Here is a 26,517-nt window from a genome sequence, read left to right on the forward strand (position 1 = left end):
GGTTGCAGTCATATTTTTCGTTCAGTCTGCACAATCTGGTATTTTAATTAATTTGTAATTCTACGCTAATTGGGTTTTTCCTTTCCGCTTTTACGATTCATCAAATTTCGCTACTTACATAGGATAAGCAGAAGGTTTCACTAGTTCAAGATTTCCCAGCAGGGTATGTGCGTACATACATAGATATGTATGCCCATATAATTTTCACGTGTGTACGGACAAGTATATGTATATAATTCATCACCATCAATGCCTCGCCAGTGTGTCTCATTTCTCACCGCCCGACCGACCAGCCGCCTCCTGCCGAGCATCGCATGCGAGCAGCTTATAGTGTGAACGCAAGAACCGGTATTCAAGTCTTATGTAGATGGTATGCATTATACGTATGCTCACTGAGTGTAATTTGCAGTCATATCGACTTTATCGTCGCCGCAGTAGCTGCCGCTGCCGCTGTCACCGTCATCATCGTCACCACCGTTTGCAAATTGGGTTCGATTCAGTTCGTCAGATCTTGGCCTTAGTTAGTCAGTCGTGCGCCGTTCAGCTCGTGACTAGTGATTTGCTGGTCGGTAGGCCAAAACTTAATAAAAGGTATTCGTCGTTGCCTTTCATATATTCCTGCTATGAACCTACCCTGAGAACTCTCCGCATACATAGCAGTGTATATCCACATACGAATTCTCTCAATCGCAAATTTTTTTAGCAAACACAGATTTCAAGTTAATTTGTGAAAAGCTGCAGTTTTTACAATTAATTAAAACAAAATTTTATTTAAATTTTCAGTACCCCGCAACATCTCAGTGTATAATAAGTGAAGAAAGCAAAATGTATTGATTTTTTTCAAAATTACCAAAAAACGCAATCGTCGGGATTTGTAATCGAAAATGTGCTGACTTAGCGAAACGTTTGTATTTGGCAGATTTTTGGCATGTTTTTGGTTTTTTATCGGTTATTTAATTAATGATTTATAAAAGTAACGAAGAATATTCAAATGAAGCGGTTTTGTGGCAATTTCTATATATAGAAGAACAAAATGGGAGAGCGAAATTGAAAGGACCTGCAAAAAAGTTATATAACTTAGAGCAAGTGGCGTGGGTAGCACGTTGTTTGTGTTACGTTAAGTTGCTCAGTCGCTGAGCCGAATCGAGTCAAGAGATATGCTGAAATTATCCATTGACTGCGTTTGTATACATGAATTTGTTTCTGCTCTATTCGCCTCCAGCACCAGCGGGAATACGAGGCTGAGTAAATGATTTGTGGAAGACACTACATGCATTTATATAAGTACATACATACATACATATATGTATATACACATGTGTATACTTTTGCGAGCATATGTATTAAATAGCCTGTGAAGAAACCCCCCCAACTACATACATACATATGTATCTAGTGAGAGAAATGTACTGATTCACAACTAGTGTTGTCAGTAAAAAAATGTCAGAGTGGTAACGAGTACATTATTTCAAAACTTACTGTGGTTGAGACTGTTTTTAAGGAGAAATTTATAATTGATTTTTACTTTTTTTAACATAATAAAATATTTAATTTATATGGTAAATGTGTTAAAAATAATAAAAGCACAACGAATTACTAACTCTCTTTTTATATTTAATTTGTTCGTAGGTATAAAAGTATAGCGGATTCTACAATAAAGCTCCAAAGTTTGTACAAAATTTACAAAAATTTAACAAATTTTAAAAAGTTGTCGTCAAAATTTTCAATCTTTTAATCAAAAGATAAAACCGCCAAACATATGATGAGATCGAGCCCAGCATTGTGATGCATAAGCGGGAAAATCACCTGAGTAAACAATGGTAGAAACATAAAGCTCAATTAAATAGGGCAAATACTAAGTTTATTGAGGAAGTTGGGCTCAGAGAAATATTCTGAATCTATGAGGGGCACAACAGTTCTTTCAGGTCGCAGTTCAAAATCCACTCATAATAATAATAATAATGAGTCTTTGGAATACTTATAGGTATGCAGTTTTGTAGCTCATTAAATTTTAGTATAATAAAGTGTAAGTTTGAATTCGCTCAAAAATAGTGTTAATTTTTGAAGATACGATGTTCAGAGTTTTTTTTCCAAATAAAACATTTTCAGAAGGTAGTCTTTTATATAGAAGAAAGTACTCAACACCTCAGCGTAATAAAATTTTCAAAAATCAACAATAATTTTAGCCACTTGAGATTTGCTTTTTGTTAAGCTAGTACTGAATGGGCTATAAAACTGCATACCCAGAATTTTTCAAAAGGTTCTAAATAATAATTTGACAGTTTTGAGGTATTTTTTTGAAATTTGTTAAATTTTTGTGAATTTCGTACAAGATTTAGAGCTGTGAGTAAAATAGTTTCTGTTGTACAATGTACTATACTACAATAAAAACATAAAGAAATACTAAAAAAATATTGTTGAAACTTGCTAATTCGTCGCGCTCCTATTATTTTGAACATAAGTGTGTGTGTGATATGTACATAACTACCCGGCAGAAAATGAAGCTAACTTAAGAATGACTACCTAAAAATTGATTTAAAATCAATTAGCGGAAACCTTAAACTGTTGATTTTTTGATAACTACTTTTTGGCTGCACCTAACTAATTTTCTACGGCCACAAAATTGTCATGGGGGACATCTAAATAACTATAATTTAACTCATATTTATGTTTCCACTAGTAGTTACTTATCAAATAAAAACGACTTGCCTACGTAGTAGCCGAGTTATGGCACGAAAATGTTTGTAATGTAATGAAATTATAATTATAGAGTGTCCGGTAGCAGAATAATGAATTAAAAGCTAAATTAAGAAGGAATTACTAATGATAAAAGTTTATATATATATAATTGGCGCGTACACCCTTTTTTGGTTGTTTGGCCGAGCTTCTCCTCCTATTTGTGGGATGTGTCTTGGTGTTGTTCCACAAATGGAGGGACCTACCGTTTTAAGCCGACTCCGAACGGCAAATATTTTTTATGAGGAGCTTTTTCATGACAGAAATACACTCGGCGGTTTGCCATTGCCTGCCGAGGGGCGATCGCTATTAGAAGCACCTTTCTCTCTGAATTCCGAATGGTAATCACCCACCAACCGATTCGGGTACGGCGGGCGCTAAAAGTTTACTTCAATAATTATTACAAAGAAGACAAGTGTGAATTTTATTCTATAAAAATTGTTTCCTCGAAATGTTGGTCGTTACGTCGGATACACTCTTGGAATCTGATCTACGTACTCCGTACGACTCGCTGGCAAAGTGATGTCGGGATGCCATTCAGCTCGCAAACAATAATTTATTTTAGTACTGAGATGGTCGCTGTATTTGATTTATAGACTTTACTTTTGAGGTACCCTCACAAGGATATTATTAGGGTTAAGATCGGGCAGCCCAGGTGACCAGGATATGTCACCGAAATGGTTTAGCAGCTTGTGAGAGAAGAAATACGCAGTACCACCATGGTCTCTCTGGCCGTATATGGCGTGGAGCTATATGTACGTAATGGAGAAAAGATGTTCTTTTATGGTTGACAGCAAAAATCACAATTTGAGATGCTTAATAGACCTAAGAGTGAAGTATTCTACAAAGATCAGAAGCAACAATTTTCTACTTTTCTTTTGAATCACCAAACCCATAAGCAAGACTACTTTTTGTTTTTCTAGGCACAAGGGGACACCTTTTTATAAAGGTGGAATGATTTGAAACTCACATTTGCAATATTTCATGATTTGAAATTTTTAATTCTAAGTATAAGCACCATGAATCTTTCGGTGTCAAAATAAATCTCTCACTTAACCGTTTTGAAGACGGAACTAGACGACGAACTAACTCTGGAAGCACAGTCTATATGGGAAGCCTCTGCTTTGAACTTGCAACACGAAAGCAACCAACTTTTTTCTATCACTCCTAAGGATATAGGGATAAAATATTAGTTGGAGTACTGATGTGACATTGTCTCACTCCATATTAAATAATATTAAACATAGTATTGAGATTAAGGATATCCTCATAAGTTTATTTAAGCACATTTTCTTTATGGATTATTTACGGCATGGTTATTATTAATCCGTAGATATTAGTGTAGATTGCAAAAACTATATTTCTATGCACACCTACCGTTTCTGAGTAGAAAAACTCGAAGTCTCAGAAAACAGCACGTTCGCCCAAACAACTGACTCTTACAGAAAGCAATACCCATTATAATACAATGTAAAAAAATGTTCTAAAGTCGATATCAAAGTATAACAACTGCAATGCCTCTTTCTGTGAGGTGTCCGACCTTGCAAACAACAAAACTGAGTACACTAAGCCAGCTGTTTCGGATTGGCACAAAACTTTGGACCCTGAATAGATACGATTTTACGAAATAAACCTCGCGACAAAAGGGTGATGTGCTATATTTTGCCCAATCTGGACTATTTTTCTTTTGTTTTTGTTGAATGCTTACTATTTTTGTATAAAAAGCAATATAAATCCAGTTTTAAAATTTTATACAATTGAACGTTTTTAATTAGAATTTTGTAAACAGTTTTTGATTGCAGCTTTATAGATTAATAAATTCTGGCTCAATAAAGTGCAAGTATGATTTTTATAGCTTAGAAAATGAGCAACGCCGTCAAGAATTTTTTTTTTTTAATTAAGAAGATTTTTCAGCAACTTCAAACTTCAATTTTATTGAAAGTGACAGCAGATGATAGTGATATCCAATCTGCTAATGAGATTTAATTTGTTTTAAAACAGGTGCATGCCTGTCAGTTAGAACTCATAGTAAAGGGTAAGGTGGTTACCAAATCGTTTTGTTAAGAAAATCAACAACATTTTGATGAGTGGAAGAAAAAGTAAATACCAAGTAAAACTAAACAAATACTTGTATATGTACGTATGCCTATATATTGAGGTTTATTAGAAATATACTTATATAGGGTTGTTCAATAGGTGCGCTTCAACTTTTTTCCGATAGGGAGGGCGAACGACGCAATATTTTTTATTTTTCGCTTGTCATTTGTAAACTTCATTAGTATACATTTCATCATGGAACGCTACATACTTGAGCAACGATGCAAATCGTGCAAATTTTTTATGAAAATAATCGTTCTCTTGCTGCTACTTTAAGAGCATTACGGCCATTTTACGGTCCATTTAACAAGCCGTCCCGTTTTGGGGTTATGTGAAGTAACAAACCGGCGACGATTTGTGAGCTCAGAGCCAATATTGAACGCGAAATTGCTGGAATTTTGGCCGATTTATGCAAAAGAGTGGTCGAAAATTGGGTTAAACGATTGGACTTCGTAAAACGTGCACGCGGTGGACATGCAAAAGAAATCGAATTTCATACTTAAATGTATATGTTCAAACTCGATAATAAAAAAAAAATTAGTTAAAAAAGTCAAACCGTTTGTGTTTTATTCAAAAAAGTTCAAAAGTTGAAGCGCTCTTACTGAAAAACCCTATAGTATAAAAATACTACCCCTAGACTTACCCGGCGAGCGGTGTTATCGTTTACAATTTTTGTTGTTAAATTACTTGTTGCATTTAAAGTTCGCTGTGCTTCTCATAAAAATAAAAATAGCGTAGGAGAGTTTTTGATTTCACAATATAAATGCGACCCAAAGCTACCCATGATGCAATAATTTTTGAAAGGTCGTTTCACTTCTTCTTCTTAGCCGCCATATTAGTTATCTGATAGAAATCATATTTCATATTTTTTGTAGTACCAATTTATTTAAAACCATCCACCTTTCTCACGTTGGAGAAATTAAAAATAATAATTAAATAAAAAGAAAATAAATTTTATGACAAAAAAATTAAAAAAAGAAGTAGTTGCTGCTTCTCTGAGTGCTATAAAATACTTCAAAATTCCTGCTATACTGTATTTACGGCAGAAAGGCTTGTTTACGGTGAAGTAAATACAGCAGATGACTCTCAGCTTTGGTCATGAAGGCCGGAGGGAGTGTGCAGCGGAGAGGGCGTAAACATTCGTAAAGTGTGAGCGAGTCCTTGAAAATTTTAATTCTAGTATGACAGCCTATAGGCGTGTTCGTGGTAGGCATCCGCATAATGTAATTTTTCTCATATAATTGTGAAGAGTCGTATTTGGAATAAAAATAGTGAAACCTAAAAGAATCTTAATGTTTACATGTTTTATTTAAAACAACATCAAGGCGCAGCTTTATGTATATGTAAAAAAGTCCAGAAAACACAAAATACTGCCCCCCTACGTTCTCGTTGCTTTTTTGTCTGATTTACCTACTGCTGGTATTGAATATATTTTAAAAATGAAGTGATCAGTTATGGAATATACAAATATTTACGAGAAATATCGTTAAAGTGGTAACGTGGCGTGTTTGTCAACTGACCCGGTTTATGCCAAAAATTTTGAAGTGAAATTACCTTTTACAAATTATTGCATCACAAGATTAAAAATATCACTTTTATAAATATATCAATGTCAGCACCATATAGACAGTTCTAAAAAAAGTAGCCCATAACCTACTCAGAACATCCTTTAGCTATCATTGAGAGTGCCATCAACTTCGTTTAATCCGTTTCAGAGATTAACAAGTTCCAACAACCAGACATGGGAAAGTGATGCGACATCTATAGCCTCTCCTCTTCAAATGAAAACCTCATCCACTGTCTATTAGACTTGGTGAGCAAATGCTTTCGCCCTGCCCAGATAAAAATTCCTGCTGCAAACTTGCTAAAAGGCACGTGGACTTAGGGCTGCCCCCCCCATTTCCGATTGAAGCAAGCTTTGACTCACCCTGCGTTGTAACGCTATGAAAGAAGAAGAAGAAGAAAAAGAAGAAGATAAACAGGCAATAATTTAGAAATAGTCGACTTATATTCTGCTATGATAGTTATGATGCTCCTATAGAATACGCAATAATTCTCTGTTGACACTTTCAATGTACAGACGACTCTATGGTTTTATGACAGTATCATAAAGGCACAATGGATGCCATATGGCACAAAACATCCCTTTTACATTTCCATTTGTATATGAGAGTGTAAACGAGTTTATTTATTTAATTTTAATATGCAATAATAGTCACATTCCATTAAAATTAATTGCTGGAGATTAAAATCGAACACCATATTATTTAGAGCAAAATAAAAAGAAGATCAATTGATTTAATGGAAATGTTATAATGCTTTTTAGAAAATATTGAATGTACTTCAAATAATCGAGCGCTAATAAATTAATGTATATTACATAAGTAAATGGACTTTTTCTAAATATGTGTGCAATGTTAGGTTATGTTCTGTCCACACCTGCATAATTGCTAAGCCTCTGTACATTAATGGAGTAGGGTATTACAAATTTTTTCCACGAAACGGTCGTTTGAACACTATATAACGGTTATCTATTTAGTTAAGATTTAACAATTTAGCTGCGCCAAAAAAATTACTCGAGCTTTTTACAAATAAAAACCACCCCTTTGTGAAAAATATTTCTTAATGATCAAGTTAATCCGAGGTTTTCAAAGAGCTATATGAAACCCAGCGGCTTGAATGGATTTTATCGCCAATTCAGTTTCGGCAACAAAGAATAGTCGCAGGATACCAAATCAGGTTGGAATGCGTTGGAATAAAGTTGTGGTCGGAAATTTTTCAACTATTCAGGCAATATTGGCCACTCGAAACCCAGAGAGAGTATTTTTTATTTTATTTTATATTTATTTATTAATCAAAAAACAGGATGCTTAACGACTGTAATGGATAGATAATGGGCAGGTAGAGACTGATGAGGTGAGATTTCATTTACGCCCTGCAACTTCGCAGATTGTTTTAAGAATTGTAGCAGTGTGCCAAGCGAAAGAGAAAGTTGCTTATCTGTTATTATTATTATTATTATTTTATATTATCTTAATATATGCGTTACCATTCACAGTTCCAGCGGTCTGACAACCATTTTCGCCTTTATCAAAGAAAAACTGTAAAATGTTCAGAATTTTCACTTTGTTGACTTCTATTGTTAACACCCTGTAACTCACAATTGAATAGAACAAACGGCAAACAGAAAACGTATTTTTTTAGTGTGCAATGTCACCTTGACAACGAGCATAAACTTTAAATTGTTTGACTGATACTTTACTTGGTATAGATCATTACACTATTTCATCTACCGAGAAAATAATGGATTTCGTTTTGAATTATATCGATTTATCGATAAGCAGTTATCTGAGGAATTCCGAATTCCATTTCAATGATTTTCAAAGTCGTCTTAATGCTAATTTAAATTAAATCACACACTTTTTCAATGTTTTCTGGGTATAACTATGGACGATCTGGTATTTCATTGTCACTAAACTATTCTCTACCCGATTTAAACCGCTTAAAATTGTTTGTGCTACTCTTAGTTTGTGCCACTGTTAGTAATTTTTATTTATGAAAAATTCTTTACTTTTCAAAATGACCGACTTCGATCAGTGACTACGTTTATATTCAAAATAATGGTTATTTTCCAAGTAATTGAAGTAAAACTGCCCAAAATTGGAAATACGAGTATGAGTAACTTAAAAAAAGTGGTGCCATTCTTTACAGGTTTTATAAACTTTTTGGGGTATTTTAGCATATGTACATAAATATATGGACTCGAGTAGAAACCATGGCTAAAAATTATACCTTTCATTAAAATTCCTCACATGCTTCTATTTTCGACATTGTCAGAGCACAGATACAGTTTTTGCTCAACTAAATTCGGCACTGCAAAATTCGCAGAATACACTTAATAATGACTTGTTTACAAATTTATGGCGTACACACTTAGTGGCAGATTGCGCTCAAACGCCACGTAAGTAATTGACAAGAGCATAAACCTATAAAAAAATAGTTTTGACAATATCCCTAGGGTGTACAGTGAACGATTTTGCCAATCTAGAGGAACTTATATGTATCCATAGTATAAGTTTAACTTCTACTGTATCCGTAGTTTAAGATATATCGACTTGGATTTTGGTGTGTAAACCGTAATTTTGCACAAGGAGGTTAAAGATAAACAACTTTGGAACAAAACTGCTCCCCCTCTTACATACATAAATCTGCATTTCGGTTAGAAACTTTTTTACTTCCTGTTTGACAAATCCCACCGCCTCATCAGTACTGTAGTATAATTATTTCGAATACAGTAATATGAAATATGCAAGCTGTTTGAAATGCAAAAAAATTAAAAAAATGTCAACTTTTCCACTTCGTTGGCACACTGACACCTGAAATCTGTTATGAATTGTTTCAACATGACGCTGTATGCATTGTTTTCTGCTTGTTTGTTTATAATTTCCGAGCCGTTGAGTTCATTGCTCTTAGTCGTTTGTTTATTAAATTTGTTTTAATATATTAAAATTATAGTAAATATTAATATTAATTCCGATCGGTGGATAAAGACGACTGTATCGACTAAATAATTTAAAGTAAATGAAATTCCACTATTTTTGTACTTTATACCTTTGGTAGTATAAAATATAACTTGGAAGTCTTGAAATTTATTACTTAAAATTGCTCAAAATAGATTTATCGCATCAGTCGACTATGCCGCAGAGTGTTTCGACTCTATGAAATTAAGTGGAAAAAGTCAAAATCAATCCAAAATGATTTTGCCTTTTCTCTAATAGTTAAAATAGATTTAGGAACCAGTTTCAAACCGTTCTGACATATATGTAATATGTATTTCACACACTCGTTCAATCAGTCGTTGTTCAGACAGCAACGCAGTGTCATTGGTTGATTTGTGTCGTATATCGCCAACACAATCTCAGTGTTTTTATAAACACATCTGGCCTCAGCCCATCAGCTAATCTGTCAAATTTGCTCAGCGCAGATGTTAAAGACGGTCTGTTAAAGAACACACATCTAAACCTTTCCCACCTTTCCCACTCTAAGCTAACCAGATTTGTTTCTATCAACTGTCACTATGACTATCATCCACCTACCTCGTTGAAGTCGAAACAATGTGCGCCGCCATCCTTTGACGAATAAGATATGCTGAGTGCGCCAAATTTTGACGCGGAAGTAGTGAAAGATTTTAAAATATTTTAGTTTTTGATAAAAAAACGGAAGTCACTATTGGCTGAATTTGAGCGAAATATAAGAAGTTTCAATAATAAAGGGTTTAGCTTTAAATATAGTTACTGAATTTTTTTAAATGTGATCACGAAAAATGATGAACATTAGGTCTAACAACAAAAAGAAACAGCACACAACTTTTTCCAGTACTTATTAATTACGAAGCGTAATATTATATTTATATACTCTTTCTACTTTGTCTCGGAAACACCTACGTGCATACATACAAGGTGAAGTCGAAAATAAACAGATAAACAAAACTGAGCTAAATTAGAAAGGACATGAGCTTTGTTCTAGTAACTTCGAGTTTCTGGCTCGATACACTGTTTTGCGCGATTTAAAAGCTTTTCGAAAGAGTGTTTCAGGTCATTGACCGGAATCTGGAATGTCTTCAGGATGTTGGTACAAGCCTTTTGGATGGCCTCTACGGACGCAAAACGTTTTCCGTTCATGGCCAAATGCATCTAGTCAAAAAATCAGTCACAAGAGTGTATCGGTGAGATGGTGCATAATCATGCAATAAGCGCCAGCTTCTTCCTTCGCGATAAAACGCCAGATAGAAAATTGCATTGACGGTTTTGCCCGTTGGCACGAACTCCCTATGGATAATTCTCTTGGAATCGTATAAACAAATGAGCATCGTCTTGATTTTTGACTTCTCCAAACACGATTTTTTGGGTGGTGGCTCGTCTGGTCCCTTCCATTCGGCACTTTAATGCTTAGTTTCAGGTTCATATTGGAAATACCACGTTTCATCACCAGCTACAATGAGGTCTTTCGAATGTTGAATTCTGAGCAATTTTTGGTCCTCAGTTAACTTGTACGGAATGAAGCGTTCACAAACCTTTCGTAAGCCTAAATGAGCAGTTAAATTGCGACAAATCGATGTTTTGGAGATATTCAACTCCGATATTTTTTTTTTTCAACTCCGTTTTATTTTTGATAAATTTATGAACAATTTCAATGGAGTTTTCGGTGATTACTGATTTTGCGCGGCCCGTATGTTCATTGTCAACCATCCCTGAAACGTGTAAACCACTCCAGAACTCTGGCACGAGATAGACAATTATGGCCATAAACTTTTTTCATCAATTCGGTAAAAGTTTTACAGATTTTAAATCAAAATAAAAACAATACTGATGACACAAACATACTGGCACTTTAGACGCAATAACTTCGCTTCCATTGAACCGAGTGCCACCAAGCTTTCACTGGAAGCCAGCTAGGGATGTAACTTCCAACGCAATGACTCATTAAAAGATGGCGCCATCGAAAACATTTTAATGACTCCAGTCTTGCTTATTTTGGACTTCACCTTGAATGTATGTATGTATGTACGTACATGCTTACACGCGTTGAAAAGTGTGCACAATTGTGTATACATTTATATTAATACTTCGCACTAAGTGCAATAAATTTACGTTTGAAAAAATGTGACAGATCACATGAATTAAATTTTATTTAAACTTGATTAGAAATCGTCTATTATAGTAATTAGCGTTGTGTGAAAAGGAGTTTGTCGGTACAGGTTTGTCGGTATTAATGGAAAAGTACGAATTTGTAAATACCGTTTCTTAATTGTTCACGGAAAAATGCTTCAATCTGAAGCCTTTCACAGAACACTAAATACATTTGTCAATTATTTAAAATTTGTTTAGAATAGATATAATAATTAGAATACTGATGATGAGTTTTTACAATATCTACATAATAAGAAATGTGATTACCTACAAAACGTCTTCAGCTCACCCTCTATGAGTGCACGCATATAAGGAATCTGCACAAACGCACTCTGGAGGTACACACAATACATATGTACATATGAAGCTACCCAATAAGCCAAGGCATTCTCTTCTTGCATCTGCACACATATTATCCATAGTGTGAATTCCATTCAGACGACCCACTTATCTGAGTGCTTTCATCACCAGGTGCTAATTATCGATAACTATTAGGAATGCTATTTGTATATATAATATAATATGTACATAAATATGTACCTGCAATGTTGTAGTAATATTTTTTTAGTTCCTCCATTTAGATATTAAAGCATTGAAATAGTAACTAACTTACAATGGTATCCGCTAATAATGTACTAAATGAGCCAAGTTAAGATATATAGTGGGCGAAAACTAGTTAGACGTACCTCAACTTTTCATTAATAAATAAAAAAAAATTTAACTGATGGAAATCTTCATTTTGACCTTTACACGCTCTATTGCTTGTCTGTTAGTATGCTGCAGCTGTTGAGTTCACAAGTGTCAAATATGTTTGACGTACGACGTCAATTTCAAAAACTATGAAATTCCGATAGAGTGATTAATTTTGCGCCACCTGATATTAGCTATTCTCTCCCAACATAAAATCTCCAAATAGTAAATATGAAAGCAATAGTTAATGAAAAATAATTAAGCTCATTATTTTTTACTTTGTTATGGATTTAAGTATAACAAAAAAATGCTAAAAATTTAATTGGGGTGCGAAATTAACTTAGGTGCACAAAAAACTGGGGAATTCAAGGAGATGAAATTGTTTTGATTTTAGTTTAAATGTTTACCTTTCCTTCTATTCATCCGCTTGACTTCAAAAATTTTAGTTGGAGATTGGTTTACTAATATTTTTAACGTAGTTGTCCATTGATATCAAAACGGCGCTTTTGAGCTACATGGGGAGTGCCAGAGTGGGACGTCAACCATTTGACCAACCATTGATAAGTTGAGCCAGGTTTTGCGGAATAGCAATTTTCAGCTCCCGCTAGAGAGGATTCCCTAAACATTTTCTATCGGATTTAAGTCCGGATCTCTCACAAGCCAATCCAAAATTTATATTTTTGGCATGAATTACAGAAGTCCTTTGAATGTATAATCCTCTTAAAACGTAAATTCTTCTAAACGTGCAATAAGAAAATCCTCCCATAAATCGGTATACATTTTTGAGTCCGTTCGTGATGTAAAGTAAACCTTTCGTGGCACACGAATGCACTCTAAACCACAACTGAGCCAACGGCAGAGATAATTGTTTTTAATAAAGTGTTATTTAACCTCAAATCGTGCCAGTAATAGTTTTGACCGTCTAATAACTATTTACCACTTTTCTGCCGAATATTTCTATATATGGCGAAAATCTAAACTTTTTATTTATATATTAATTGCATATAAATCACTTTATTATATTATTTTGAAATAATTTTTATTGAAACAAGTTGGCAAAAGAAAAGAATTTTCCACACATGTCGTATTTGCTTATTTGGCTCCAAGGCGCATCTATTAAAGGTGATGGCGGTAAACAGGCTGATTTGTTTTTTTCTTTCGTCGTGTACATTCGAATGCCAACACAAAATGAAATAACGAAAAGCCGTTCCATTCGCTCTATCCTCGTATGACTTTAGCTTCAAATGAATGACGGCTGTTCAACGCAGTTCCTCCTTTTCTTTTGCTTTTCTATTTTCATCTTTTGTGACGTTCCAATGTACAAAACGTTGTTGTTGGTGTAGTGCCATCACCTTTGTAGCCTAGACACACAGGTTTAAAGACTTAATTCAGAATTATCTCTAGAAATAAGTGCAACTAAAGCGGATTGACAACTAGACCTAATTCTCATAATTTAAGTGGATTTGGGGAATTTTCGAATTTGGCAGTTAATATCTATTCTGAATGGGAAATAATGAAACTTCTAAAGATAACAACAATAAAGACTAGATGTTATGCTAGTTTTCACTAATATGTTCGAAACTGCATTCATTGTTTTGACATTTCGGAGCAGTTTGAGAAATTGCAATTTAAGATTTTTTTTAATAAATAATTATTTCTCAGTATCAGGACAGCTAATACCGGTATTTGTTGCGTGCGATCCATCTTTTACTGACAAAACTATCCAATAAGTAAATTAGCTGTTCACTAACTCGCAATAGCCATCTCTCACACTACAATTTTAATCAGAATCAGCTGCGCCGGTGATTCCGATTAACGCCGCCGTCTGTCTAGCCTTCATTGCTCCTTGTTTGGCTCAGAGGGGTAAACGTAGAAAATGCAATCCCGTTTCCTTTCTCTACTAAAACTCACCCCAGGAAATTCAACGCACAAAAATCCGACTGGCTCTAACTTTATTTTAATCGGTTTGATATATAATATTTAGATCGATCATAAGCAAAGTGTTGATGTTTTTATTATCACAACACTTTTGATTCATAAAACGTACAGAGTGAAATTGCTCGAGTACGTTTGTGCATCACAAATGAACAAATTTACTTGTTGTTGTTTTCGTATTAACTGTTTTTTCTAAAATCTTTCAAAAGCTAGCACCTGCAATTCTTCAGCGCAGAGCTCTTTGGTGATATTAATATGTGGGTACAGGGAACCTGATAATTTTGTTTGGTGGGTACTTGCTTCACATTTATAAATGTACATACATACACTCGTATACGAATATAAATTGTACATACGGGCGAGTAGATTTACATACACACATATGTGTACACACATTTTTTTCGCTTAAAGTGCGAATATGCTTCATTATAATATTATGAGCATATGTATGTATGTATGTATGTATGTGCTTAAATTGGGATAATTTTCGGTGAATAAATAAGCCAAAAAGTAGTGTCAAAATTTATTCTCTCTGGTATGAGTTAGGATAGAAAAGGTAGGTCGAAAAGAGCAAACTAAATTAATGATAACAAGGTGAAGCATACAGGGTGTTGTTACTAAAGCAGCCGATTTGTTTTTGGATTTCCTTGCGATTTGGTAGTTTGATAGTCAAGGCGATCTGGTTTACTGCTTTTGCTTGTTTGTTTAGATTCTGATAGTTGTTGCTCTAGTGACTTCACCTTGTACAGATTCGACTTGATTGACAATAATTGTTCCTTTTTTTTTTGTTTTTTGTTTTTTGATTTTTTTGTACGAAACATTTGCTATTCCAAATCAAAACCGAAAAAATTTATTATTCTAAAACTTACGAAATCCGCAGAAAACATAGAAAATCAAGCATATACATATACATACATTCAAGTTCCGCACGGCAAATATGAGTACTTATTTATTGCGTTAAGTCCGAACGAGAGGCAAGTGTTTCGAATCGGAGTCTATTGAGGCTAAAACGTGTCGCGCGAATTTGCGAGCGGGCGTATAAGCGCATGCGCCTGTCGAGTGCTTTAAATTAGAGCAGAACTTAATTCGTGCGTGTAGCAGAAATAAAGCTGTCGTGCTGCTGGAGCCTCAATTTGTTGTTGCTGTTTTCATATTTTTATTTATATCTGGTTGTTGCGGGGTGCTTGGATACAGTTAAATCACTTGTTCCAAAACACATTGTTCTTAAATAATTATCTAGCCACGGAAGTGAGGAACAATTGTTGAACAAAATTATTCAATATTTGCACAAGTGTATCGAAACCGGAGCTGGAATACGAATTTTAGTGCTCAACCAATTTGCAATAATCAGTTAATTGATTCACATCCATCAAATCGTACAACTTTAAACTTAATATCAGTGTGTGTGTGTATGTAATGGCGTTTTTGCGTTCCATTTGTGCTCAACGTGCCACATCAAGTTTAGTTTATAGTCGTAATAAAAGCAATACTAGCACAACCTCCGGTTGGAGAGTGAGGGGAAAGACAACAACAGCAGCACCGTTATCGGCATCGGCATCAGCAGGGACAACAAACCAGCAGGACGTGCATCATGTCATCATTGATCGTGATCAAGACGATCTAACATACTCAGCAACATCAAAGTGTCAATTACATCGGCGCCAGCAGCAGCAGCAACGTCAACTTCTCAGCAATATCATATTTTCGCCAGCTCATACATCACGGCATACGCTATACACAAACAACAATTTAAATCGCTCTGTAGTTACCGCACGACAAGAGGCTGAGCCTGAAGTAAAACGGCCACGTTCACACAAGGCTCCACCACAACAACCAGATGTTCCAGTTAATCCTCAACGTGATCCATTGGATGTCAGTTTCAATGATCCTCTCGCGGCATTCAAGAGCAAAACAACATGGGAGTTGATACGCGCCTATTTGGTGTATACCGTTTGTTCCATTGAACCTGTAGTGGAGAATAATCTCAAGGTAAATTCTTTAAATACATTATATGCATACATTTATATATATGTGTTGTGTGTGTTAAAATATGTTATAAGTAGATGTGTAAATAGCCGGAGTGCTTTCAATAATCACAACTCAAATAACATCCTAAATTATTATATATTATAAACATATCTCAACAAAAATTTACCTATGTGGGTTTCATATGAACGTCTATGAAGATGTGCGAGTTTGTATGGGAAGTGTTTTTGCATAAGAGAATGATGTCACTTCATTTAGCTTTTTGCCGTTTTTTTTTTTTGTTATAGAATTCTAAGAAAAAAAGTACGTTAGAATAAAGCTCTAAAGTCACTTTCGGGCCCCTAAATTTTAAAGGAAGCTATTTTTAAATAATACGAATTTAAATGCAGTTCAATATTTACTTAACTTACTTCAATAAAAATACTTCTCCTGTACGAACAATTTATTTTCGATATCCATTTGTTTATTTAAGGAATTGCAAAATGAGGCTACAACGCAATTCTATATAACTTTTTAATATTGTGGTGGAAAAAATTACTATGCAATTTTTTTATAGCTTAATCAAACAAAAACTCGCAAAAAAATTAAAAACAATTAAATTTTACAACATTTAAAACAATTATTTTCAACATTTTTTTTTTGTTTTAACGAACATTTTTTTTACATACATATTTACAATTATTTGGCCTTAGATCCGTTTTACTTTCAACACGAGGTGTAATTTTCCTACTTTCATAGCAACGTCCTTTCTCTTTTATGGATCAATTCGGTCAACTAAAGATAAATAAATACATATATACATATACATATATGTATATACATATATAATGCAAGAACGATAGGAGCAAAATTGCGCCTATCAGAGAGTGCGTGACGTCGCATTAGCTGAGTTGTACAGTGTTGCCAACCATTTGCTCTTCGCAATAAATTTAGGGCTTTTATATGCCCAAAATGCGAAAATTTTTAAGTTTGGTGTTTGTTTCTTTTTTTTAATTTAAAGCCACCGAAACTGTAAGTTAAACAAAACTGTATTATTAAACAAAAGAATGTTAAAAAAGAAGAAGATTAATGAAACTTTGTTGGTTCTTAGTAAGGCATAGGGCATCAAGAGGTGTATTCATTAGTGAAAATGAGCAACAAAATACCAGAAAATTAAATACTGAAGAAACCATAAAGATAATTTTACAAAAAGAGTACCTTATCTTGTTACCTAACCTGAAATAAAGCAAACAAGTCGTTCTCGTAACAAAAAACTCATAAATTAAAAAAAAACACACATTTTAAAGGCAATTTGCCACACATACAAAGTTTTTTAAGTAAATCTATAAACATTTGGCATTCTATTTTCTTTAAATGGGCATTTTAGTGCGTTTTTATATCCAAAGCTAGGCAACACTGCAGTAGCGAGAGAGAGATTTTACTGCTGAAAGGAGAAGAGCACCAACAATAACAGCAATCACGGGCAATCGCTGAATGAATTATTGAACTAGTTTTTAAAAGATGTATATTTTACAAAACTATAAACATTACATTTTAATTAGAACAGGCTAGAAAAATGTCACGAAAAAAGAATTAAAAAAATAACAAAAAAAAGTGCCAAATCAAATATCGAAAATGGTAATCTGGCCAGACTTGTGCTAATACGACGTCACTCATTATCAAAGTTGCCGAGAGCAAAGTAACGGTACCACGATAGGCGCCATCTCATTATTCTTTCCATCATGTATATAATGTACAATAGAATTTACACTTACACCGTTTTTGGGTGTTTGGTCGAGCTTTGTGCGTGCGTCTTGATGAAACATTCAGTTTTGCCTCCGAGCGGCAGATATTTTTAATATGAGGAGCTTTTTCAAGGGAGAAATACTCTCGGAGGTTGTCTACTGCCTGCTGAAGAGCGAATGGTAGTCACGCATCAACCCATTCGGCTACGGCGGCTAAGGGACTTTTTGGCACTGTGGAATAAGTCGGCATATTGTTTTGCCCCTTGCACATTTTAAATTTTTCCGGCATAACAAACAACTCAAACCAAACGAAGGATGTCCTTCCTGTGTTTTTTTTTACATAAACGGGCGGTGCTGGGAGAAAGAAAAAAGCTGGCTAGTGTTTACATGCTTTTTCTACTTCTCCTACTTTTATATCCCTGTCAATCTCGTTACGGGCGTCGTACATCCCAATTTGTAATTATTTCTGGTTCATCTACTTAGAAGAAAAAACCGACACTGAAAATAAATATATCAAGTACCCCTCATTTTTTATCGAAACGCCCTCCAAGTGTTGTATACTAAAGAACAATTTCTTCTATACAAATTTTATTAAAATTTAAAAAATTGTAATATTTTTTTTTTCGGTTAACACAAAAAAAAACTAGTAGCCGAGAGTAAATAGAACACAAAAAAGCGGGAAAGAGCTGTTAGTTGCAGTTAAAAAATTATTATTAGCTGAAATTAGCAGCTGTAAATACAAAAACCAGATGGTAGAAATATAAACAAATGTACCACGAATTTCCTAATTAAAGAATTATTTAAATAATTATATATATTAGCTTCCACGCGCTAAATGGTTCTCGGCAATAATGTTACTTTTATTTGTTGTAACGATTTCGTTTTTAATATATTCAACCGAGTGAAGAAAAAATTAGGTTATCTATGTATATGCACAGTACTAAGTACTGGCACTCGCTTTAATGCGCTTAATATAATATATTTACTGACGGCTCGAAAATGTTGAACGGAGTAGGTGCAGGGATCTATTGCACAGAGCTAGGCATCAGGCAGCCGTCCAAACTGCCTGATCACTGCTGTATCTTTCAAGGAGAAGTCTCTGCTGTAGGAAAGGCTGCAGAATTGGCATTCGCAAAGACATCGAGCAGTAGTAAAAACTTATTCAAAACACAATTGGATGATTCATTTTGCGTAACCTTCTACATATATATAGAGCTAAATAATTGGCAGGCCGAAAATTGTGGTCATGCGGTGGTATTCCCTTTAGCGAAATTTCATGAAAGTAGCCAAATCTTATATATAAAAATGGAGACGTTTTTTTGTGTTCGTTAGTCGCCGATTCACGCCTAAACGCATTCACCGATTTCAATCAAACTTTCACAGATCATTGGTATTGGTCCATAGATGGTTTATGTGAAGTTTTAAAGAAATCGGTAAAAGTATGCGTGCGTTGTGTAAGTGTGAAAAATGCAATATTTGCGTGTTTCCCTTATACGGACATTAGGTATACGGAATGAGAATACACGCGAATGAATATAATATACACAGACATGAATAACATTGCTTCGATGTCGAGTGACGTATGGGACTGTATTATTCGTATCGCAATAGTTGTCCTCTCTTTTGTTTCCCTTTTATGCATGCGTGACACGGCATCAAAGCACATTGCTTTTTTTTAAACTGGAAAAATATTTTGAGCTTCATTTGAACGTTTTATGATTTAGATAAAATAAAAATTCGTTAAATATATTTGATTCCATTAATAACCATAAGACTGTATTTTTCGAAGTTCAAAGCCGACGAGCAAAATGTAAAAAATAAATCCTCCTGTATGTATATATACTCGAAAAAGTTATGCTAACACTTTTTTCATGCATTTAGGTAGTCAATTTTATATGGGCAAACGTACGTTTACGAGATAAAGGTATATCGCTGAAGAAAAATGCTCAGGATATAGTACAAAAATGCATATTTCACATAGTAATATTATCATTGTTAAAAGAGAACAAGTTTGTATTAGGTAATAATTAAATAATGCAACCTTATGTTCTGCTTTGACGAATGGAAAAACCAAAATAAATAATTATATAATATTTGTATGTGTGTTTAAAAGAGAGAAAGCCAAAGAATAGTTGCTACATTAAAAAATTGCTGAAACACATTTTCATTTAACAACTAAAATAACAAATATGAGCAAAATATGTACTTTCTTCAATTTTCTTCTGTTGCCAACTTTCTGAAAAACGTGAATTCACCGCGATGCGATACAGAAACCAAAAGACAACGACAGCGCGCAGAGGGTTTTGAGCAATAATATAAATTTGTATCAAACAACGCATTAAATAGTCATTTTAGTATTCTTTTGGTGTTTACTTATTCAACTAAATGCATGTATTAGTTTTTCTTTAAGAAATTAATATAAAATTTGCAACTTTTTTTTTATGATTTCTAAAGATTACTTTATTTTTGCCCAAGAGCAACCTTGCGTACAGAAAATTGTGTTGTACCTAAAACTTCACCTCTATAAACTTGGTCCTTATAAAGGACTTTCACCACAGTTTGTTTACTGGATATACTGAGGTCAAAATAATCAGCTGTATGATATATGATGAGTGGTCAACAATTTTAAAGTGCGTTTTTCATTTTTTTTTTTTTTTCTTTTGGGAAAAAATGTATAAAAATAAAATATATTATGCGTAAAATTTTAATAATCAGTGAAAATAAAAAAACGATGGTTTCGTTGTAGCGATTGTAATGCACATTGTGAGTTTTTCGTGTTTTTTTGATTAAATTCAAATGCGAATAAATGATATCGGTCGTCGGTCGCGTAGAACGCAAAATAGATCAAATGAAAGGCAAAATCAAACACAAGAAGAGCGAGAAATTCAAAACCAAAATCAAAGGGAACGTATGGCCAGATCACGTTCAGGCCATTCACCTGAAGAACGTATACAACGTAATGAGCAAGATAGATTAAAACAAACACAATAAACAAAGCACAAGGACAATCGCTAGAATTATGCGGAATTGACTTAGAATATCCATGCTTCTCCCACGGACAATTATATGTATCATGTTCACGTGTAAGAAAACCATCAGTTCTGTTTATTTATACCACAACTCAGGGCAAAACAAAAAATGTAGTTTACGAAAAGGCTTTGCGTTAGTTTAAGTTTAAAATTAACATTAATTTTATATTCTAAAAAAAGAATAAATACACATAGAGTGAATTTAAATCGAGTGTTCATTATTCATTCTTAATTTTGATATGCCTAGCGAAGCAGGCAGAGGGTCCGCTAGTTAATATATAAATGAAAACAAACGCTAACGCATGTTTTTACGAATAAAGCAGCAAAGTTTAAGTACCTCATTCACATGCTTGCAAAAGTCAAAGTTTAAAGTAGTAATTTTACGAGGGTCGTTTGAAAAGTCCTTGCAAAAATAAAAACTACTTAATTGTTAGGGATAAACTTTTTTTATATTTCGACATAGTCTCCTTTTAGGCCTATACTCTTCGTGCAACGCTGTTCTAGTTAGTAAATCCCTGCCGATCAATATAATTTTGCCCAAGACTGAAAAATAACCAAATGCAATCACCTTCTCGTTTGAATAACATCTATTTCCCGCAAGCCATTTCTTCAAATTGGGGAACAAATAGTTTTCCAAGGGATGCAAGAGAGCGAAGTCAAGAGAATAAGGAAAAGATGAAACGAGTTTTAACCCTATTTCCAAAAATTTTGCGACAGCAATTGCTGAAGCGTGAACTGTTGTGTTGTCGTGTTGGAAAAGGAAGATCATTCGAGGATTCGCACGAACACAAACACAAAGAAATATACCGATCTGGCTAAATTTTGGTGCGTGTTCTTGACTTTGCACTGACTTTTCAAACGACCCTCGTAAGTTTTCACTAGTTTTTATTCACATTTTTTAAGCCAACGCTGCAAAAACTAGCCTACACTAGTTAGCAAAAAGCATTGGCTTTAAATGAATCTTTTATTCATCCCATAGTTAGTTTAAACTTCAAATTTGCCGGTATTTGCTTGTATTTTTTAAGGGGTCCCGGTGCTCAAAAATTTTGGGTGTTTTCAGGAATTTTTTTACAATAAGAAAAAATTAAAAACGATATTTAAGTTGTTTAGGATTTATATTTAACTTCTTTAACATACAAAAAAGAATTTTTTTTTTTAATTTTAATAATTTTAAAAAGTATTTGCTTGCATTTATTAAGGGGTCCCGGGGGTCTACAGCTCGAAAATTTAGGGTATTTTCAGGAATTTGTTTTTACAATAAAAAAAATTAAAAACGATATTTAAATTTTGTAGGCTTTTTATTTAACTTCTTTTATATACAAAAATGAAAAAAAAACAATTTTTTTTTATATAAAAAGTGGCGCTGAAGTTGACCCTCCGGGAAAATTGGACGTGGACGGCGTTGTCCATTTTGGCTCTTCTATTCATCTGAAACACGAAAACCAAAAGGTTATAAATCAGTATGACTGTAGCTATGTCCCGTACTAGAATAAAAAAGGAACAAAAATTGACAAACTGGTGCGATTTTGAATTTGACCCTCTCAAAATCGATTTTTTTTTTCAATTTTTCCATCAAAAAAATACTAAATAACTGAAATAATAATATGATGCAAGTACGGGCGATAGCCATTGATGTTGTGAACAACATATTAAAATTTCAGACGATCCGGTTGAATAGTTTTTTTTTTTTTTTTGACAACACCAGGCCGAAAAAAGTCGTTTCGAGATAAATGAGTTTAAAGTTTGGTGCAGAAGCGCGCGGACCGTTCTCTACCTAGTTAATGGGCTGTAGAAGCTGTAATATTGGGAATTTCCGCAGTATATTCTCCAGATACTATACTTTCGACATATCGAAAAAACAAAAAATCGATTTCTTGAAGTTTCTAGACCACCGGGTCTCCTTAATCACCCGTTATCCTCACAATTGTTTAGCTTACGAATTATAAAATAGTACAGCAAATATTTTCAAAACATTTTCAAAAGCAAAGATCAGCTGCCTATTTGTTAGTTTCTGCTGCACTTTTGTTCCTGGTTTTTCTCTCAGCTTTGAAGCAAATTGTGCTCAACTCCCTACCTCCCATAATGTATGAAGAGGTTTGTTTTATAAAACAAGCAAATTTAAATAAAATCTGCGTTTGGGAATTAAAAACGGGGCAATGTGTTGGAACCTGATTGTATTATTGAGCGTATTACTTTTCTAAGCTGGCAATAAAAAATGTATAAATTTAAAATTTAGCTTAAAATTTCCATGCTAAATGAGCTGCATCTAGTTAAGTTAACAGCAGCAATTCCCAAACAGGTTATAATATATGTAGGTAATAAAATAAGCCAACATTGCTGAAGTTTTATTTTGGCACTTTTCTGCCTTATGAAATAAAAATTCATAAACTTTATTTTAATTAAAAATTGTCAAAGAAAATAAATAATTTTTTGTATACATTTTATTTTACGGATTTTCTTCATACCAATACCAAGCAAAACCAGTTGCCACTACTTATTATAGAAACTTCCAAAGCTGTTATAGAAATCAAAAAATATATTTCTAATAGTCGAATTGAGTGAATAATTCAGACGTACCCTCAATAAAAATACAATTTTTCATAATTCAATATTAGCCAATAGAAAAAAAATGATGTCGGTTAGCACGCGGCATCCTTCAAAATATCTCACCTAGCTTATAAACTATAACAGGAATGTTATATTTAGCGCAGGGGTGCCCAAACTGTCGATTGAACACCACCACAATATTTTATTGTTGAGTGAACACTAACAATGAAATGGAAAACAACAAATATTCTTAATAAATCGCTATAGGGAAACGAAAGGCCGTAACTGGCGAATAAAATTGCAGCGCGCCAAAAGAAAAATGGAAAAGGTGCGAAAAAATACTGAGTAGTTTTGTTTTGAAGACTATTTTGAAAGACTTATCCCACGAAATGTCTGCTTAATATCTTTGTCAAAGTAGGTCAACATGCTCATCATCATTTATATCCTCACGACCACTCGTAAAACACTCTTGAACTCTGCTATGCAATAAATATTTAAATGAATGTTTCGGTAAAATCTGTACTAAGACTAAAATGAATTTAATATTTGCTCTTTTTTCGGTGCTCCTTTTTCTGCAGATGATTGTCCTGTTGACACAGATATGCTGAGTCTTTTCCCCACAAACGGAGGGCGCACATTCTTAAGCCGACTCCGAACGGCGGATGCTTTTTTTATGAGCATTTTCATGGCAGAAATACATTCGGAGTTTTGCCAATGTCTACCGAGGAACGACCACCATTAAAAAAAAAACTTTTTCTATTTGATGTTTCATGCCTGGGAGGTTCGAATGTGGGCATTTGAAAAATGTTATGTTATGTAGCCACTTTATGTTATTTATTTATTTCTTAACGTATAAGAACCGAATACGTAATTGAGTTTTGTATGTAAACAACTAATAGGAATATTTGGAAAAAAATTAATTTTTCCCCCAAAAATATATTTAGATATGTCGTAATAAACTTTACAAACCATTCGTAAATGCTAATATGAAGATATAAAAAGAAGTGAATTTTTTTTTACGAAAAAATTAGTGCGAAAAAAATTGTGAGAATGTGAGAATAAATATCAATATTGCCAAACTGTAGCAATGTGAGTAGAATATGTCTAATGGAACATTATTCAAGCCCATTTTACTAAACAAAGTCCCGCACATTTCTTTTTTTTCTATAGCGCACTTCGGTCTTGCATTCCGATACACTCCTTTTTAAATGCAAAAAAAGCTTTAAAAGCTTTCTAACTCTTCACTGTCTGAGACAAAGTCGCATTTTGAGTATCGAGTATGCGTCTTGAATTAATATTAAGATATCATCTTCCAACCAAGTATTGCACTTTCGTATTTATTTGCGTATGTATGTAAGTAGGGCTAAAAATATAGAGGGCTAAAAATGACCTCAACAAGCAAAGTATTTAGGTTACGTTAGGATAAGCCGCTGCCCACGCGAGTGCGAGAAGTCCACTTGGGCAAAGAATCAAATTCGATCATTGCGACACCAAAAGTATTTACTAATTGAAAAATTGCATTACTTATTCCAACGTAGAACATAAAAATAATGCGGAACTTTAAAATATGCGAAACTAAAAATATAATATATACATATGTATGTATGTATAACTCAGCAAAAGTTAAAGAATTATTAATGAAAGGGTGCAATCAATACATATATATATCCTAGCTCAGTGTCATGTAAACACACCTGCTTTTCATATTTAAAAGATAATGAATGCGAGATGATAGATTTACCTATTGGGTGTACGTATGTACATCCGCGCATATACATATATACGATATATTATATAATACGTATATATATAATATGTTTGACACTTCTGTTGCCATTATAATGTACATATATACTATATAAGTCAGATGTTTCGCCTTTTGGCAGGTAAACACATTTGTAACCCTTGCATTACCCCTAGCAATTTGCGTCTGTAATGACTAGTGGTCGTGTGATGTTAGTTCAAAAGAGAGTGAAACGTGAATAAAACATAGATACATTCACACATAAATACTTTCATACTCATTATGTACACTAAGTTTATCGTTTATTCATATACGTATGTAAAGGTTATATCTCGTCATATGGGGAAATTAGTGTACATACATATGTATGTATATATTTAAGATAGCGCTGCGGACGATACCGGTGCCAGAGGTTTGATAGTGGTGACGCCATCAAAAGACAAGCCCCCTAAAAACTAGCCAATGGTGAGACATACATAGCCACATACAAAACTCAACGGGCTTTGGCGAGAGAATACGAACACTGAACGAGTAAATATAAATTTGTGATAACCGAACGAACGAACGAACGAACGGGGCTAACCATCAACCGACAATGGAGAGCATAAGCTCATAAACGCCCACAAGCAAACGACGTCACTGCAGTCGCGTAATGGCAGAAGCGTAGCTGCCAAAGTGGAAACAATTTAAAGATGGAAAAATTTATGGCACCTGGGATATAATATATGTATGTATAATATAAAAGGGTGGGAAAGCCTAGTTGGCATTCTGGCTATTAGATATTTTACATTATAAAGTTATAGTCTAATGACGCCACATCAATAGAAATTCACCGCAATGTCTGATTTAAACATTGGCAACAGTGATTAGTTTTTTGTTTTTTCTTTTTGCTTAAATATCTGTGTGTAAGTAGTTGGTGCGGTTGTTTATAACAACAGTTCACAAAATCACGTGAATAATTTTTCATATAAAAGCTTTACAGTAAAATGCTTAGTCATCGTCATGCATATTTTCAAAGCTGAAGCAGTTTTGTAAAAATAAGTGTTTGCACCCTGTAGGAAAACGCATCGTCTCCAAACTAATTCTAAATTCTGGATAATTAAGAGTGCAATTATTCCTTTTTAGCGAATATTACTGGGTTCTCATTTCAAAAAACAAGTCAACAACTTTTATTTATACATTTAAAATCAAAGGAAAAACCCGTATCTCCCATATTCATAACCCTTATTTCTTAAATATCGGTTTCACATTTGAAAATTTCCGATCCCATTTAGGCAGTGAAGGAAAGCGCTGAAAAGATGGAGCTTCATTTCGTCTAAGGTTACCATTTAACTGCCATT

General features: G+C 33.9%; 1 protein-coding gene across 4 annotated transcripts in view; it reads left to right on the forward strand.

Annotated features, from left to right (window-relative positions):
* Window positions 1-460: 460 nt before the first annotated feature.
* Window positions 461-26,517, forward strand: part of LOC129237193 (proline dehydrogenase 1, mitochondrial) — a 57,937-nt gene continuing 31,880 nt past the window's right edge. For all 4 annotated transcript variants that reach the window (XM_054871706.1, XM_054871708.1, XM_054871707.1 and 1 more), the window contains exons 1-2: window positions 461-591; window positions 15,388-16,136. In XM_054871706.1, the coding sequence (XP_054727681.1) occupies window positions 15,564-16,136 (573 nt within the window). In that variant the 5' untranslated portion in view covers window positions 461-591; window positions 15,388-15,563. The remainder of the gene's footprint in view (window positions 592-15,387; window positions 16,137-26,517) is intronic.

This window comes from Anastrepha obliqua, chromosome 2 (assembly GCF_027943255.1).
Source record: "Anastrepha obliqua isolate idAnaObli1 chromosome 2, idAnaObli1_1.0, whole genome shotgun sequence".
In the NCBI taxonomy this organism is placed as follows: Eukaryota; Metazoa; Arthropoda; class Insecta; order Diptera; family Tephritidae; genus Anastrepha; species Anastrepha obliqua.